This window comes from Anthonomus grandis, chromosome 15, assembly GCF_022605725.1.
Source record: "Anthonomus grandis grandis chromosome 15, icAntGran1.3, whole genome shotgun sequence".
NCBI lineage: Eukaryota > Metazoa > Arthropoda > Insecta > Coleoptera > Curculionidae > Anthonomus > Anthonomus grandis.
In genome coordinates, this window is record NC_065560.1 from 1,329,745 (window position 1) to 1,349,020 (window position 19,276).

General features: G+C 30.3%; 1 protein-coding gene across 3 annotated transcripts in view; it reads left to right on the forward strand.

Moving 5' to 3' along the window:
• LOC126745065 (Krueppel-like factor 7) overlaps positions 1-19,276 on the forward strand; it is a 193,977-nt gene that overhangs the window by 165,430 nt on the left and 9,271 nt on the right. For all 3 annotated transcript variants that reach the window (XR_007663420.1, XM_050452754.1, XM_050452756.1), the window contains exon 5: positions 10,429-10,558. Coding sequence is in view for 2 of the 3 variants with exons in the window: in XM_050452754.1 (XP_050308711.1) it covers positions 10,429-10,558 (130 nt within the window). In the remaining variant the exon portion in view is untranslated. The remainder of the gene's footprint in view (positions 1-10,428; positions 10,559-19,276) is intronic.

Here is a 19,276-nt window from a genome sequence, read left to right on the forward strand (position 1 = left end):
TTTTTAATTAACTAACTGTTTATTTGTTTTTAATTTGTTTATTTTTCAAAGTATTTAAGGTAGAAACGTATCATCCATTTTTCTTCAAGAGACCAAACGAAAACAAAACAAAGATAAGAACACAAAGTCACGGTCTCATCAAATCCATATAATTTTTTTAAGCTACACGTGTTTCGCTCCTATCGGGGCATCATCAGGTCTAAAAAATACACTATTTTTGTGAAAAATATCTTAATGTATTTTTTAGGCCTGATGATGTTCCGATAGGAGCGAAACACGTGTAGCTTTTAAGAAATTATATGGATTTGATGATTATTTAAGGTAGTTTTTCTATGTCTTCCGTGCATTGGACATGATTTTTGAACATGAAATTTGCGATAACTCTTTATAATTCCCAGGGCTTTGACGTATTTTTCAACGTCCTTGGGGAATTTGAAGTCACAATTTTGACTTTGCATAAATTTGATAACAAATTTCGAATCTCAAATTTGACCAACATCTGTCATCAAAAAGTAAATGTGGTTTTTAGTCCTCCGCACACAATAAACGAACTATAATATCAAAGACGATGTCTCACTCAACTAACATGTTGTTGGACTTGGCAAAGGCATTTGGTAGTGTCGCAACGTAGATACTTTATTTTATTAAAATTACAAGAAACGTTTTCCTATGAAATGCCTTATTTTAGACTAAAACCCTTTTAGAAGAAGAATATTCCCGCTATTTCTTAAGATATTCTCAATGATATATGTATAGGGGCTTTTTATTGTATAATCACATTTTCTGATCTACTATACCTACAATTCATAAACCGTTTGAAAAAAAAGGCCACTCAATGACATTAATAAATATTAACCCTGCATTAACTTCATCGATGCACGTCTCGAATAAATAAGAACCTTTCAACATAAGATGCTCTTTTTTCCGTAATTATTATAGGAAATCCTTGAAGCGACTCACGCGTGATACGACCCATCATCTACCTCGCAATGGTAATCCACATGAAGCAAACAAAAACAAAGAACGGTAATAAACTACAAATTGTAAGTAATATATCACATAGGAGCAAAAGAAGAAAATCGAAGAATCGATCTCACTTCAGCGCCTTTTTTTCCTGGTATATTGAGCGATTGTTGTGGGATTTCTGAGGATTGGTTTGAGGGTTACTTTGAAATAAAAATTAAGGTAGCTAAGGCGGTTTAAGTTGGGGTAGTTATTCTGGTACGTTACCACTAAGTTTGCCTGAAAATATTTTTAAAAATAGCGGGAATGTTCTTAACGATTTTTGTAGTTTAAAAACTTTTTGAGTTATAGGGATTTTTGACCAACAAGAGTATATGAGAAAAGTATAGATACAAAAACTATAGATTTTTTAATTACTTATAATTTTTTTAAAAATCATTTTTCTTTCAGGTAATTATTTTCTGCAAAAAAATCGTTTTTTATTAACCTTACCCTTAGCCCCCCACCCACCCCCCACAACTTACCAGTAAGAGATTGTTTTGAAAAATCATTGTTTTCCAAAATAATACACATACATAACAACTGGTTTCGTCATAAATATCCAATCTAATAAAACAGTTTTTTACTTGAATTTGATATAATTATAAATATGAATATTAGTAAATATTTAATACAAAAACAGTGCTATTAGATTGGATATTATGGACGAAAAACAGTGATTTTTCAAAAGAATTTCTGACTAAGGAAATGTTTGGGGTGGTTGGGGGTAAGGATTGTTTTGATAAAAAAACAATGTTTTTGCAGAAAATATATACGCAATATTTATTTTAATAGCACTGTTTATTTAAATTAGATATGGGTGGCATTTGGGACACATATGATAACTCCAAAATTAATGTTGCTCAGTACAGACATTTTAAGTTGCGGGCGGGTTTTTTAAATCGCATATAATAAATAAATAAAACTAGTAATTATCACTAAATACTTTAATATATCAAGATTTAGATATAGTAAGGAAAATATGTGTACATAATTCTGTTTTTAATAAAATGGCACATATCATATTTGTTTCAAACATATAAAATTAAAAATAATTCTATGAAAAAATCTCTAAAACACTCTAATACACTGTTGGCTAAAATCTCAATTTTTGAAACCTTAATGTCAATTTGTCACTGTCGCTCACATATTGTGGTGTTTTGGTTGGAGTGTGCTTTAATGTTTTGTAAAATCCATGATAGATTGGGTCAATAAATGGCAGAAGGTCAAGAATATCTTGATATTTTAATATGTCTATATTTAAAGGCACGTTATATGCTGGAGGTATTTCAATATTAGACATTGAACAAGATCTGCCTCTTCTTAGCATGGTAAAAAATCGAAAATGTTCATCGGAATTTAATGTATATTTGAATCCTATGTCATTATCCTTTTTGTAGTATAACCAGAATATGCTGTTCCACGAAAAGGATGATTTATCCTTGGCAATATTTCTTTTTATGAAATGTGTTTTAAATTTGGAAAATCCAAAAAAATCTGTCTGTCTCATAAATTTTACATAAAAATGAGGGCTAGACATTTTTATTATAGGCACCCAGTCTTGTGGCACTGAGATTATGGGATTGCGTTTTTTCACAAACCGTTCTATAGTGGCATGATCGGTATCATACTCTAAATGAGTATGCCCTGGAACTAGGAATTTCTGATGAATTTCTTTCAACGTATTCTTGTCATCAAGTGCTTTTAAGAACATCATCGGTAATATGCTATTCCGATTTTGACCAGGACACGTATCAGAATAGAGGATTAGAGTTTCCACATGGTCTGGTAAGTCCTTAATAAACTGAAACAAGCAAGATGCGATCTCATCGGCTCCTCGTTGTGCTACACCTTCGTGCCATATGTAACACGAAGTTTTTTTTGTAGAAAGATACACTAGCAGTCAAGTTGGGTGTAGCCAAACACTTTTGTAAGTCAAATGCCGCTACTATAATCCTGCCTAAACTTTGCCTACTTTTTTCTTTATCACCTGTTTTTATTGCATAGTGAAAGGAAGCCTTGTCCTGATGTCGTTGACTCTCCGTTTTTAATTGGGTTTTTTCCCTCCTCGTCGACAGAACATTTTAATTTTAGAGAAAATGCGTCACACGTTTTGCACGTATCATTACTTGGTTTCTTAAATTTTAAGTTTAAGGTTATGAAAACATTGCGAAAAACAGTTATACTCAAAGGCTTTGTAGTTGGATCAGATCTTGTACTCTCGAATTTTTCTTTATAAAGCGTATACAATATCTGGAAGTTTAAGTGTTGTGCTAAATATCATTTTGTAGTATGATTTTTTGAGTAATGGCTCTCATAAGCCGGAAAAGTATTAATAAAATCTCTAGCAAATGAGATGACCTAAACTAGCTAAATACCTTTTCTGTATATCTCTACTTGGTAGGTTTCTGTAATCAGTAAAGATTTGCTTCATGTCAATATGGGCAGTTTTTAAATGGCATTTTGCTCGGCAGCCTTCAGAAACTGGTCTTGACGTTTTTGCTAGAATACTCTTACCTTTGGCAGTAACATACGCCTCGCCTTTTTTTCTACTATCAGAACGACTTTGTCGGAATTTTCTTTGCATTAAACCCTGCTCTTTTTTCTCTTTCTAGTTGCATTTGCAATTAGCGATAAAGGGATGTCATCGTCTGACTCATTTTGGGTTTCTTCAGAAACATCAGCTTCATTGTCAGTCATCTGCTCTTTATTTGATGGTTCCCATAATTTACTAGATCCAGAACTGAAATCAGTTGGTGACGATGGAAGATGTGGGTTATTTTCAAGGCTTAGGCAAGTATCAGTCTGTTCCGGCTCTATAAAAGTGATCAGTTGTTCAAAAACCGGTAGCCTTGACCAATCAGGGGAACAATAATACGCTGTCGTCTTGGCGACGACGAACGAGTATAAACGAGTCATTATGATAAGTACAAATACACTGGAAAAAAAATTTGGTACATTTATGTTATATCCCACTTACATAGAAGAATTCACAAAACAACTAATTAAAACGGATTTTTTTTTTGGTAGAAATATGGTAAGTGGGACATAACACAAAATGATCTAAATAATTTTTACGATATTTGGTTTAATCATGATAACTACCACTTATCACAATTGTATCAAATTGTTTTACCTTAGTTTTTTTTTAACACATGATATGATATTTTAACATGATTATACCGATTAAATATTAAGCAAATAGGACTTATCGATATTTTACCAAAGTATAACCGACTTACTAGTAATGCTGTACTAGTAATGCTGTACCTCCAAAAAAAAACATTTTTTGGAGTTAACATAAATCTCCCAAATGCCACAGATATAATTTTATATATAAATATTGAGTATAAGAACAGCGTTATTAAATTAGGTTATATGGACGAAAAATAGTTATTAACTTTCCATGAAAATATCTTATGAAGTAGTGGGAATATTTTTAAAAGGGCTTTAGTTTAAAAAAGAGAATTTCTTACCAAATTCGGTAGTAGAACGATTTTTATAGTTTAAAAAATTTTTGAGTTATAGGAAATTTTGTCCAACAAGATTATATGAGAAAACTATAGATTTTTTTATATAAATATAAGTTTTTATAAAAAGCATTTTTCTTTTAGGCAAATATGTTCTGCAAAAAAATCGTTTTTTATTAATACTACTCTTAGCCCCCCACCCACCCCACACACCTTACCAGTAAGAAATTGTTTTGAAAAATCATTGTTTTCTAAAATAATACGCATCGGTAACAACTGGTTTTGTCGTCACTATCGAATCTAATAACACAGTTTTTTTTATTTAAATTTGATATATTTATAAATTTGAATATTAGTAAATATTTAATACAAAAACAGTGCTATTAGATTGGATGATATGGAAAAAAACAGTGATTTTTCAAAGGAATTTCTTACTGGGCAAATGTTTGGGGTGGGTGGGGGGGGGTAAGGGTTGTGTTAATGAAAAACAATGTTTTTGCAGAAAATATACAAGCAATATTTAATTTAATAGCACTGTTTATTTAAATTAGATATAATTTTATATATCAATATTGAGTATAAGAACAGCGTTATTAGATTAGAAAATATGGACGAAAAACAGTGATTAACTTTCCATGAAAATATCTCATGAAGTAGTAGGAATATTTTTAAAAGGGCTTTAGTCTAAAAAAGGGAATTTCTTACCAAACAATTCCGTAGGAGAACGATTTTTGTAGTTTTAAAACTTTTTGAGTTATAGGGAATTTTGTCCAACAAGATTATATGAGAAAACTATAGATTTTTTATATAAATATAATTTTTTATAAAAAGCATTTTTCTTTTAGGCAAATATGTTCTGCAAAAAAGTCGTTTTTTATTAATACTACCCTTAGCCCCCCACCCACCCCACACACCTTACCAGTAAGAAATTGTTTTGAAAAATCCTTGTTTTCTAAAATAATACGCATCGATAACAACTGGTTTTGTCGTTAATATCCAATCTAATAACACAGTTTTTTTATTTAAATTTGATATAGTTATAAATTTGAATATTAGTAAATATTTAATACAAAAACAGTGCTATTAGATTGGATGATATGGAAAAAAACAGTGATTTTTCAAAGGAATTTCTTACTGGGTAAATGTTTGGGGTGGGTGGGGGGGTAATGTTTTTGTTAATTAAAAACAATGTTTTTGCAGAAAATATACAAGCAATATCTATTTTAATAGAACTGTTTATTAAAATTAGATATAATTTTATATATCAATATTGAGTATAAGAACAGCGTAATTAGATTAGATAATATGAACGAAAAACAGTGATTAACTTTCCATGAAAATATCTTATGAAGTAGTGAGAATATTTTTAAAAGGGCTTTAGTCTAAAAAAGGGAATTTCTTACCAAACAATTCCGTAGGAGAACGATTTTTGTAGTTTTAAAACTTTTTGAGTTATAGGAAATTTTGTCCAACAAGATTATGTGAGAAAAATATAGATACAAAAACTATGGATGTTTTATCATCTATAATTTTTTTTAAAAGTAATTTTTTTTCAGGCACTTATTTTCTGCAAAAAAATCGTTTTTTATTAATTCTACCCTTAGCCCCCCACCCACCCCACACAACTTACCAGTAAAAGATTGTTTTGAAAAATCATTGTTTTCCAAAATAATACGCATGAATAATAGCTGGTTTAATAATTAATATTCAATCTAATAACATAGTTTTTTTTATTTAAATTTGATTTAATTATATATGTGAATATCAGTAAATATATAATACAAAACCAGTGCTATTAGATTGGATATTATGGACGAAAAACAGTGATTTTTCAAAAAATTTTCTTACTGGGCAAATGTTTGGGGTGGGTGGGGGGGTAAGGGTTGTGTTGATGAAAAACAATGTTTTTGCAGAAAATATATATGCAATATTTATTTTAATAGCATTGTTTGTTTAAATTAGATATAATTTTATATATAAATATTAAGTATAAGAACAGTGTTATTAGATTAAATAATATGGACGAAAAACAGTGATTAACTTTAAATGAAAATATCTTATGAAACACTAAGGATATTTAAAAAAAGGCTTTAGGTCAAAAAAGGAAATTTCTTACCAAACAATACCATAGCAGAACGATTTTTGTAGTTTAAAAACTTTTTGATTTATAGGGAATTTTGTCCAACAAGATTATACAGGGTGTCCCGAAATTACATCGTAATATTTTACCAGCCGCATCTTTGACTAAAAATAAGACAAAAACTTCATATACAGCAATCTTGAAAAGTGAATAGTGTTTATGTTACAGGGTGTTTTATAATTTCTATTTGGTTTTTTGTTAATATTTTCGAAACGCCTGGTCGTTATTTTTCGAAAATTTTATCGTATACTACTGTTATTGTTGCTAACTCATTTTATAACATTTTATGCTAGAATATATACAGAGTCGATTAAAATTAGTGATCAGCAAGGTTAAAAACTTCAAAACTTTTTTTCTAGCTACTTTCCAATAATTTTGGTAATAAAATCGAAAAGAATCAATATTTTTAATTAAAATAGGTGCTCTTGTGTTACTTCGATAAGACTGCCCGTTTTTGAAATAATCAGACAAATGTTTTGCAACCTACACCCATAAATTATTTTTGATTACGTTTAATAAAACTAAAAGGTATATTACTAATCATCAGGTATAATGAGATACATGACATAACATTATTAGAAATACTTAATTTTAAGATCAAAAACTGTTTTTATTGTTTAAATTTTTATTTCAAAATTGTAAATATTAAAAAAAAATTCAAAAAATTAACTTATTAGCTGAGAAAAAAAAACTGAAAATACCAAACTAAACAAACAGACAAAAGAAAACATATTATAAGAAATATTCGAAGTGAATGCCATTTTGTTGGAGACATAATGTTGCCCTACGCCTTATTGCGCGAGTAGCCTTTAAAATAGAAAATGAATTTCATGAGAATTTACACAAAGACCTATTTTTTTTTAAATGCCAATCAAAACATCAAACAAAATTCAAGCAATAAACAAATTGTCAACAAGCACTGCAAGCTACTATTTTTTATTTTATATATAGTTTTCAATACCAAGTTATGGTTTACTTCAAACTTAATAATTATTTTTCTTAAAACCGGAGGCTTCTAACGAAATAAGACAAGAGTACCATTTTTATGTAAAAATGTTCGCTCTTTTTAATTTCACTATCCAAACAATTAAAAAATAACCAGAAAAAAAGTGTAGACATTTTTATCTTTGCCGACCACTAATTTTAAATGACCCTGTATACATTTTATGCTAAAATGTAACATCAGTTAGCAACAATGACAGTAGTATACGATAAAAATTTCGAAAAATAAGGACAAAGCGTTTCAAAAATATTAACAAACAACCAGGAACTATAAAACACCTTGTAACATAAAAACGATTCACTTTTCAAGATTCCTGTATATGAAGTTTTTGTCTTATTTTTAGACAGAGATACCGCTGGTAAAATATTGCGATGTAATTTCGGGACACCCTATATAGATGTTTTATTACCTATAATTTTTTTTAAAAGCATTTTTCTTTTAGGCAAATATGTTCTGCAAAAAAATCGTTTTTTATTAATACTACCCTTAGCCCCCCACCCACCCCACACACCTTACCAGTAAGAAATTGTTTTGAAAAATCATTGTTTTCTAAAATAATACGCATCGATAACAACTGGTTTTGTCGTTAATATCGAATCTAATAACACAGTTTTTTTATTTAAATTTGATATAGTTATAAATTTGAATATTTGTAAATATTTAATACAAAAACAGTGCTATTAGATTGGATGATATGGAAAAAAACAGTGATTTTTCAAAGGAATTTCTTACTGGGCAAATGTTTGGGGTGGGTGGGGGGGTAAGGGTTGTGTTAATGAAAAACAATGTTTTTGCAGAAAATATACAAGCAATATTTATTTTAATAGCACTGTTTATTAAAATTAGATATAATTTTATATATTAATATTGAGTATAAGAACAGCGTTATTAGATTAGATAATATGGACGAAAAACAGTGATTAACCTTCCATGAAAATAACTTGTGAAGTAGTGGGAATATTCTTAAAAGGGCTTTAGTTAAAAAAAGAGAATTTCTTACCAAACAATTCCGTAGTAGAACGATTTTTATAGTTTAAAAAATTTTTGAGTTATAGGAAATTTTGTCCAACAAGATTATATGAGAAAACTATAGATTTTTTTATATAAATATAATTTTTCATAAAAAGCATTTTTCTTTTAGGCAAATATGTTCTGCAAAAAAATCGTTTTTTATTAATCCTACCCTTAGCCCCCCACCCACCCCACACAACTTACCAGTAAAAGATTGTTTTGAAAAATCATTGTTTTCCAAAATAATACACATCGATAACAACTGGTTTTGTCGTTAATATCCAATCTAATAACCCAGTTTTTTTTATTTAAATTTGATATAGTTATAAATTTGAATATCAGTAAATATATAATACAAAACCAGTGCTATTAGATTGGATATTATGGACGAAAAACAGTGATTTTTCAAAAAAAATTCTTACTGGGCAAATGTTTGGGGTGGGTGGGGGGGGTAATGGTTTTGTAAATTAAAAACAATGTTTTTGCAGAAAATATACAAGCAATATATATTTTAATAGCACTGTTTATTAAAATTAGATATAATTTTATATATCAATATTGAGTATAAGAACAGCGTTATTAGATTAGATAATATAGACGAAAAACAGTGATTAACCTTCCATGAAAATAACTTGTGAAGTAGTGGGAATATTCTTAAAAGGGCTTTAGTTTAAAAAAGAGAATTTCTTACCAAACAATTCCGTAGTAGAACAATTTTTGTAGTTCTAAAACTTTTTGACTTATAGGGAGTTTTGTCCAACAAGGTCCTAGAGCCATCACACTTTAAGTTGTTAAAACCATAATGTAATTACAAGATTTATGTACTAGCCGACATTTTCGGTTATAACTTGTAAACCACTTATGTTAGTCTCATAATTTTTTTACATCATTATAGTGTGATTCCTGAGGATGGCTTTGAAGGGAAATAATGACTTAATTTGAATTTGTCTTTCGTTTAATTACAAAAACTCTCATACTGACGGAAAATTCGTGCAAGGTCACCTCTCACTCACCCTCGTGCGCCATTATCGCATGTTTAGCAACAATTGATATGTTAAGTGCACATTCAGGGTAAAAGATTACTTTATCTCTAATCGAGATCGTTTAAAATAATTGAATATTGTGTCTTTATTGGATATCGTCGTCGTGATTCACATTATCCCCATTAGAGTGGCGTAATTTAACTTTTACATTTACTAATAAAGTTAATCGTCATGGGGGACTATATTTGTATGATATAGTGGCGCGCCCTCACGGCGTTTCCGAACAGCCTCTTCAGTCAGTCTTATCAGAATGTTTACACCTTGTAGCACAAATCAAAGAATATTGCGAAACTTACAAAGTAAGAATTATGACATAACAACCCATAACAAGCAAACTAACATAATAATAATAAAACGTCCTCATTATTCAGTGCAGCACAACCATCATCATAAGGCACCTTCATCATCATCATCATCATCAGTTTGTACCGCATTTCTGATTTTATTATTATGATGATTTATATTGGTGCTGACCCGTTGATCTTCTTATTCTCGTTTTAATTGTCGACAGCGCGCTTTATTGTTGATGCGAGCGTACATGTAACTAGATGAGCTAATTAACCCGGACGTAATTAGATATTCGGTTCTGGGAAAATACGACAGTGTAAACGGGTTTTTTGATGACAAACAAGAATCAAATCTACTGACTATCACTCTCTAAATTGAATTCTTCTTCTGGATAATCAAAATGTTAAAGCATTTTTAATGATAAAATTTAGCCAAAATCTTCAAATATTGATACTGACCTATTTATTTCAGATATTCCGAAACATACACTTCTACCAACATCGCCAGACATCAGCCTAGCTCTTGCCGCCGACCCTACTAGATCTCTAACATCCACTGCTGCCCTTTTAGCTTTACAGAGGATAAAAGACGCTGCATCCATGTAAGTATTTATTAATTTTAAGCACACTGGTTTGTTCTTTAAAGATGTCTAGGTTCTGCTAACATAGGAATTTGTTAGGCTCTTGTAAAATACTTAGATTATCAAAGTGCTACTGGTTCTTATCACTATAATTTAATTCACAGTTATTATCTTGACTTGTAGTGAATGGATTTGAATGATTTCTTCAAAAAAGACTAAGAAAATCTTCAGACTAGCTCACATATCAATAATTTTTAAATTTGGACTACTAGAACCCAAGATATTTACTTGCCAATGAGAGACAAATTATTTTCTTCCTTACAGGAATTCCTGGACTAAGAATTTCATTATCTTGACTTCTAGTTAACGGATTTTAGTGATTTTTTCAAAAAACACTTAAGTAACCTCCAGGGTAGTTCACAAATCAATAATTTCTAAATTTGGACTACTAGTACCTAAGATATTTACTTGCCAATAAGAGACAAATTATTTTCTTCCTTACAGGAACTCCTGGACTAAGAATTTCATTATCTTGACTTCTAGTTAACGGATTTTAATAATTTTTTCAAAAAACATTTAAGTGGTCTTTAGGCTAGATCACAAATTAATAATTTCTAAATTTAGACTACTAGAACCCAAGATATTCACTTACTAATGAGAGACAAATTATTTTCTTCCTTACGGGAACTCCTGGGCTAAGAATTCCATTATCTTGACTTCTAGTCAACAAATTTTAGTGATTTTTTCAAAAGACACTAGAGTAGTATTCAGACTAGTTTATAAACTAATAATTTCCAAATTTGGACTACTAGAACCCAAGATATTCACTTACTAATGAGAGACAAATTATTTTCTTCCTTACGGGAACTCCTGGGCTAAGAATTCCATTATCTTGACTTCTAGTCAACAAATTTTAGTGATTTTTTCAAAAGACACTAGACTAGTATTCAGACTAGTTTATAAACTAATAATTTCCAAATTTGGACTACTAGAACCCAAGATATTCACTTACTAATGAGAGACAAATTATTTTCTTCCTTACGGGAACTCCTGGGCTAAGAATTCCATTATCTTGACTTCTAGTCAACAAATTTTAGTGATTTTTTCAAAAGACACTAGAGTAGTATTCAGACTAGTTTATAAACTAATAATTTCCAAATTTGGACTACTAGAACCCAAGATATTCACTTACTAATGAGAGACAAACTATTTTCTTCCTTACGGGAACTCCTGGGCTAAGAATTCCATTATCTTGACTTCTAGTTAACGGATTTTAGTGATTTTTTTAAAAAACACTAAACTAGTCTTCAGACTAGTCCACAAATTAATAATTTCTAAATTTGGACTACTAGAACCCAAGATATTCACTTGCCAATGAGTGACAAATTATTTTTTTCCTAACAGGAACTCCTAGACTAAGAATTCAATTTTCTTGACTTCTAGTCAACAGATTTTAGTGATTTTTTTAAAAAACACTTGAGTACTCTTCAGGCTAGTTCACAAATCAATAATTTCCAAATTTGGACCACTAGAACCCATGATATTCACTTGCCAATAAGACACAAATTATTTTCTTCCTTATAGGAACTCCTGGACTAAGAATTCCATTATCTTGACTTCTAGTAAACGGATTTTAGTGATTTTTTTAAAAAACACTTAAGTAGTCTTCAGGCTAGTTCACAAATCAATAATTTCCAAATTTGGATGCTGGAACCCAAGATATTCACTTGCCAATAAGAGACAAATTATTTTCTTCCTTACAGGAACTCCTGGACTAAGAATTCCATTATCTTGACTTCTAGTCAACGTATTTTAGTGATTTTTTTTACAAAACACTAAAGTAATCTTTAGGCTAGTTCACAAATCAATAATTTCTAAATTTAGACTATTAGAACCCAAAATATTCACTTGCCAATAAGAGACAAATTATTTTCTTCCTTATAGGAACTCCTGGACTAAGAATTCCATTATCTTGACTTCTAGTAAACGGATTTTAGTGATTTTTTTAAAAAATACTTAAGTAGTCTTCAAACTAGTTCACAAATTAATAATTTCCAAATTTGGACTACTAGAACTTAAGATATTCACTTGCCAATGAGAGACAAATTATTTTCTTCCTTACAGGAATTCCTGGACTAAGAATTTCATTATCTTGACCTCTAGTCAACGGATTTTAGTGATTTTTTCAAAAAACACTTAAGTAGTCTTCAGGCTAGTTCACAAATTAATAATTTCGCAATTTGGATGCTGGAACCCAAGATATTCACTTGCCAATGAGAGACAAATTATTTTCTTCCTTACGGGAACTCCTGGACTAAGAAATCTATTTTCTTGACTTCTAGTCAATGGATTTTAGTGATTTTTTTAAAAAATACTTAAGTAGTCTTCAGGCTAGTTCACAAATCAATAATTTCTAAATTTAGACTACTAGAACCCAAGATATTTACTTGCCAATGAGAGACAAATTATTTTCTTCCTTACAGGAACTCCTGGACTAAGAATTTCATTATCTTGACCTTTAGTCAACGGATTTTAGTGATTTTTTCAAAAAACACTAAAGTAGTCTTCAGGCTAGTTCACAAATCAATAGTTTCTAAATTTGGACTACTAGAACTCAAGATATTCACTTGCCAATAAGAGACAAATTATTTTCTTCCTTACAGGAACTCCCGGACTAAGAATTCAATTATCTTGACTTCTAGTTAACGGACTTTAGTGATTTTTTCAAAAAACACTTAAGTAGTCTTCAGGCTAGTTTACAAATCAATAATTTCTAAATTTAGACTATTAGAACCCAAAATATTCACTTGCCAATAAGAGACAAATTATTTTCTTCCTTACAGGAACTCCTGGACTAAGAATTCCATTATCTTGACTTCTAGTAAACGGATTTTAGTGATTTTTTAAAAAAACACTTAAGTAGTCTTCAGGCTAGTTCACAAATTAATACTTTCCAAATTTAGATCACTAGAACCCAAGATATTCACTTGCCAATGAGAGACAAATTAAATTATTTTCTTCCTTACAGGCACTCCTGGACTAAGAATTCCATTATCTTGACCTCTAGTCAACGGTTTTTAGTGATTTTTTTTAAGAACACTAAAGTAGTCTTCACGCTAGTTCACAAATGAATAATTTCCAAATTGGGACCACTAGAACCCAAGATATTCACTTGCCAATGAGAGACAAATTATTTTCTTCCTAACAGGAACTTTTGGACTAAGAATTCCATTATCTTGACTTCTAGTCAACGGATTTTAGTGATTTTTTTTAAAAAACACTTAAGTAGTCTTCAGGCTAGTTCAAAAATTAATAATTCCTGAATTTGGACTACTAGAACCGAAGATATTCACTTGCCAATGAGAGACAAATTATTTTCTTCCTTACAGGAACTCCTGGACTAAGAATTCCATTATCTTGACTTCTAGTCAATATATTTTAGTGATTTTTTCAAAAAACACTAAAGTAGTCTTCAGGAAAATTAACAAATGAATAATTTCCAAATTTGGACTACTAGAACTCAAGATATTTACTTTCCAATGAGAGACAAATTACTTTCTTCCTTACCGGCACTCCTGGACTAAGAATTCCATTATCTTGACTTCTAGTTAACGGATTTTAGTGATTTTTCTAAAAAACACTAAATTAGTCCTCAGACTAGTCCACAAATTAATAATTTCTAAATTTGGACTACTAGAACCCAAGATATTCACTTGCCAGTGAGAGACAAATTATTTTTTTCCTTACAGGAACTCCTGGACTAAGAATTCCATTATCTTGACTTCTAGTCAACAGATTTTAGTGATTTTTCCAAAAACACTAAAGTGCTCTTCAGGCCAGTTAACAAATCAATAATTTCCAAATTTGGACTACTAAAACTCAAGATATTCACTTGCCAGTGAGAGACAAATTATTTTCTTCCTAACAGGAACTCCTGGACTAAGGATTCCATTATCTTGACCTCTAATTAACGGTTTTTAGTGATTTTTTTTAAAAACACTAAAGTAGTCTGCAGGCTAGTTCACAAATGAATAATTTCCAAATTGGGACCACTAGAACCCAAGATATTCACTTGCCAATGAGAGACAAATTATTTTCTTCCTTACAGGCACTCCTGGACTAAGAATTTCATTATCTTGACTTCTAGTCAACGGATTTTAGTGATTTTTTCAAAAAACACTTAAGTGGTCTTTAATCTAGTTCAGAAATCAATAATTTCCAAATTGAGACCACTAGAACCCAAGATATTCACTTGCCAATAAGAGACAAATTATTTTCTTCCTTGCAGGAACTCCTGGACTAAGAATTCCATTATCTTGACTTCTAGTAAACGGATTTTGATGATTTTTTTAAAAAACACTTAAATAGTCTTCAGGCTAGTTTACAAATTAATACTTTCCAAATTTAGATCACTAGAACCCAAGATATTCACTTGCCAATGAGAGACAAATTATTTTCTTCCTTACAGGAACTCCTGAATTAAGAATTTTATTATCTTGACTTCAACGGATTTTAGTGATTTTTTCAAAAAACACTTAAGTAGTCTTCAGGCTAGTTCACAAATTAATTATTCCTAAATTTGGACTACTAGAACCCAAGATATTCATTTGCCAATAAGAGACAAATTATTTTCTTCCTAACAGGAATTCCTGGACTAAGAATTCCATTATCTTGACTTCTAGTCAACAGATTTTAGTGATTTTTTTTAAAAAACACTTGAGTAGTCTTCAGGCTAGTTCACAAATCAATAATTTCTAAATTTGGACTACTATAACCCAAGATATTCATTTGCCAATAAGAGACAAATTATTTTCTTCCTTATAGGAACTCCTGGACTAAGAATTCCATTATCTTGACTTGTAGTCAACGGATTTTAGTGATTTTTTCAAAAAACACTTAAGTAACCTCTAGGGTAGTTCACAAATCAATAATTTCTAAATTTGGACTACTAGTACCCAAGATATTTACTTGCCAATGAAAGACAAATTATTTTCTTCCTAACGGGAACTCCTGGACTAAGAATTCCATTATCTTGACTTCTAGTCAACGGATTTTAGTGATTTTTATAAAAAACACTTGAGTAGTCTTTAGGCTAGTTCACAAATCAATAATTTATAAATTTGGACTACTAGAACCTAAGATATTCACTTGCCAGTGAGAGACAAATTATTTTTTTCCTTACAGGAACTCCCGGACTAAGAATTCCATTATCTTGACTTTTAGTCAACGGATTGTAGTGATTTTTTCAAAAACATTTAAGTACTCTTCAGGCTAGTTAACAAATCAACAATTTCTAAATTTGGACTACTAGAACTCAAGATATTCACTTGCCAATAAGAGACAAATTATTTTCTTCCTTACAGGCACTCCTGGACTAAGAATTTCATTATCTTGACTTCTAGTCGACGGATTTTAGTGTTTTTTTCCAAAAACACTAAAGTGCTCTTCAGGCCAGTTAACAAATCAATAATTTCCAAATTTGGACTACTAAAACTCAAGATATTCACTTGCCAATGAGAGACAAATTATTTTCTTCCCAACAGGAACTCCTGGACTAAGAATTCCATTATCTTGACTTCTAGTCAACGAATTTTTGTGATTTTTTCAAAAAACACTAAAGTAGTCTTCAGGCTAGTTCACAAATCAATAATTTCTAAATTTAGACTATTAGAACCCAAAATATTCACTTGCCAATAAGAGACAAATTATTTTCTTCCTTATAGGAACTCCTGGACTAAGAATTCCATTATCTTGACTTCTAGTAAACGGATTTTAGTGATTTTTTAAAAAAACACTTAAGTAGTCTTCAGGCTAGTTCACAAATCAATAATTTCCAAATTTGGACTACTAGAACCCAAGATATTCACTTGCCAATGAGAGACAAATTTTTTTCTTCCTTATAGGAACTCCTGGACTAAGAATTCCATTATCTTGACTTGTAGTGAACGGATTCGCCATAAAAAGGAAACAGAAGATCTTACTAGCCTTTCTTTCTCCTATAATTTTGACTGGGACTTTTGAAATTATTAATCTGTTTGCAGATGACACTTGGTGCAGTGGTAGCATTTAAATCAATAGATGGTTTCTGAGGCTTTTACAAAAAACAGTAGCCAGCTGTACCAAAATTGTTGAATGTATTAGTTTTTTGATAAACTTAGTTGGTTATGCAAGAGAATTATTGTCGGTGAGCAACATGGCTTTGTAAAGGGAAGATCTACGTCCCCGAATCTGGTGCTCTATTGAGTATCTTGGAGAATGGATATCAGGTGCTCAGATCCTTAGGTAATTTTAAGACGAAAAGTTCAAATAAGCTATGTCCTAAACTTCTTAACTTTTGAAGTACAGAGTGCTAAAAATTGTCACCCTTGTTGAACCAAATTTAGGAGACCCTGTATGAATTTTTTTAAATTATTATTTTATATTAAAGTAGGGCTAGACTTCTCGAATTACAGTTGTATATTGTATACTGTCATGGTAAAATAATGTTTAGAAAATAAATAGTTTTTTTTCACTAATAAATTGACCATGCATAAAAATGTTTTTTGTTTCTATGGTAAAAAAAGTCAAGAAATTAAATTTGTCCTAAAATGAATGGGGATTATAAAAGCAGTTTTTATTTTTACGAAAAACCAGTGGCGTTCATAATATATTTTTTTAAATATTTAGTCCTCGTGTAGGGACGCCTTTGGTTAAACTTTTAAAAAATCTCCTACATATATACCTACCTAAGAAATTAATAAAGTTATGATGAAGAAACGATTTCTTTCTTCAGATTTTAACACCCTGTAGGTCTAAAGTTAAGAACTTTTATTCTTAAAATCATCTAAGGATTAACACCGTTATATATCAGCATCTTATTCTGTAACACCCTTTAGTCACATTCTTTATATGTTATTAATTATCATCATTTTAAACTAAAATCGCCTTGTCTTAGCTAAGTTAAAGCTTTTAGCATGGATTTTAAATTTTAGTGATGATTAAAGTTGGCGAAATCGGTATCAATGTATCATCTGGTATTCCTCAAGGTAGACGTTTGTAGGTGACATGGAAGTATTACTTGTGACTCTGATGCAGCTATTTTGCATTAAAGTTTGGATAAATTCCTCTGTCTTAATGTCAGTAAATGTTGCAGCAGGATTGACACATCAGTCTATTCTATTAATAACTTGCAAATGTCAACTCTGTTACAGGACTTGGGGATCTTGTTTGACCACCACGTTTATAACGCAATGAAAACTACTTTCGCTTTTATGTGGTTTGGTCTATTGGATTATCGCAAAAACGCACTTTTAACAGCCTGAATTTAGGAATTTGTTTTTAAAATTTATTTATTTATTTATTTATTTTAATAATATTATTTTTAAAAATTTTTTTTTAATCAATTTAAAGCAGAAATCATGGAAATCGGAGCATCAGAACGCGAGTTATAGACTAGAGAATCCAAAATAATTTTTCTAATGGTTTTTTTTGCCTTTTTGGAATGTCACCTACAAAAACGTTAATAAAAAATTAATTATTTCAGGGATTTGGGTGAAATTTTATGGAGATGTTAAGAAAAGTTCTAAAATTAATTTAAAGCAGAAATCATGAAAATCGATGCTTTAGAACGCGAGTTATAAGCCTGAGAACCCAAAACAATTTTTCCAGTTTTACTTTATCGGGATGCCATCTACAAAAATGTTAATAAAAAATGAATTGTTACAGGAAATTAGATGAAAATTCATGGAAATGTTAAGGAAAGTCTCGACATTAATTAAAAGTAGAAATCATGAAAATCGGAGAATCAGAACTCAAGTTATAAATTAGGGAACCCAAAACAATTTTTCCAGTTTTGCTTTATCGGGATGCCACTTATAAAAATTTTAATTAAAAATGCACTATTGCAGGAAATTAGATAAAAATTCATGGAAATGTTAAGGAAAGTCTCAAAATTAATTTAAAGCAGAAATCATTAAGATCGGAGCATCAGAACAGAAGTTATAAATTAGGGAACCCAAAACAATTTTTCCAATTTTGCTTTAACATCTACAAAAATATTAATAAGAAATTAATTATTACAGGGATTTGAATGAAATTTTATCAAGATGTTAAGAAATGTTCTAAAATTAATTTAAACCAGAAATCATGAAAATCGGAGCATCAGAATGCGAGTTATAAAGTAGAAAACCCAAAACAATTTTTCCAGTTTTGCTTTATTGGGATGCCACCTACAAAAATGTTAATAAAAAATTAATAATTTCAGGGATTTGGATGAAATTTCATGGAGATGTTAAGAAAAGTCCCAAAATTAATTTAAAATAGAAATCATGAATATCGATGCTTTAGAACGCGAGTTATAAACCTGAGAAACCAAGACAATTTTTCCAGTTTTGCTTTATTGGGATGCCACCTACAAAAATGTTAATTAAAAATGAATTATTACAGGAAATTGAATGAAAATTCCTGAAACTCTTAAGGAAAGTCTCGAAATTAATTTAAAGCGAAAATCATGGAAATCGGAGCATCAGAACGCGAGCTATAAACTTGAGAACCCAAAATATTTTTTTCAGTTTTGCTTTATCAGGATGCCACCTACAAAAATGTTAATAAAAAATGAATCATTTCAGGGATTTCGATGAAATTTCATGGAGATATTAAGAAAAGTCCCGAAATTAATCTAAAGTAGAAATTATAAAAATCGGAGCATTAGAACGCGAGTTATAGCCCTGAGAACCCAAAATAATTTTTGCTTTATCGGGA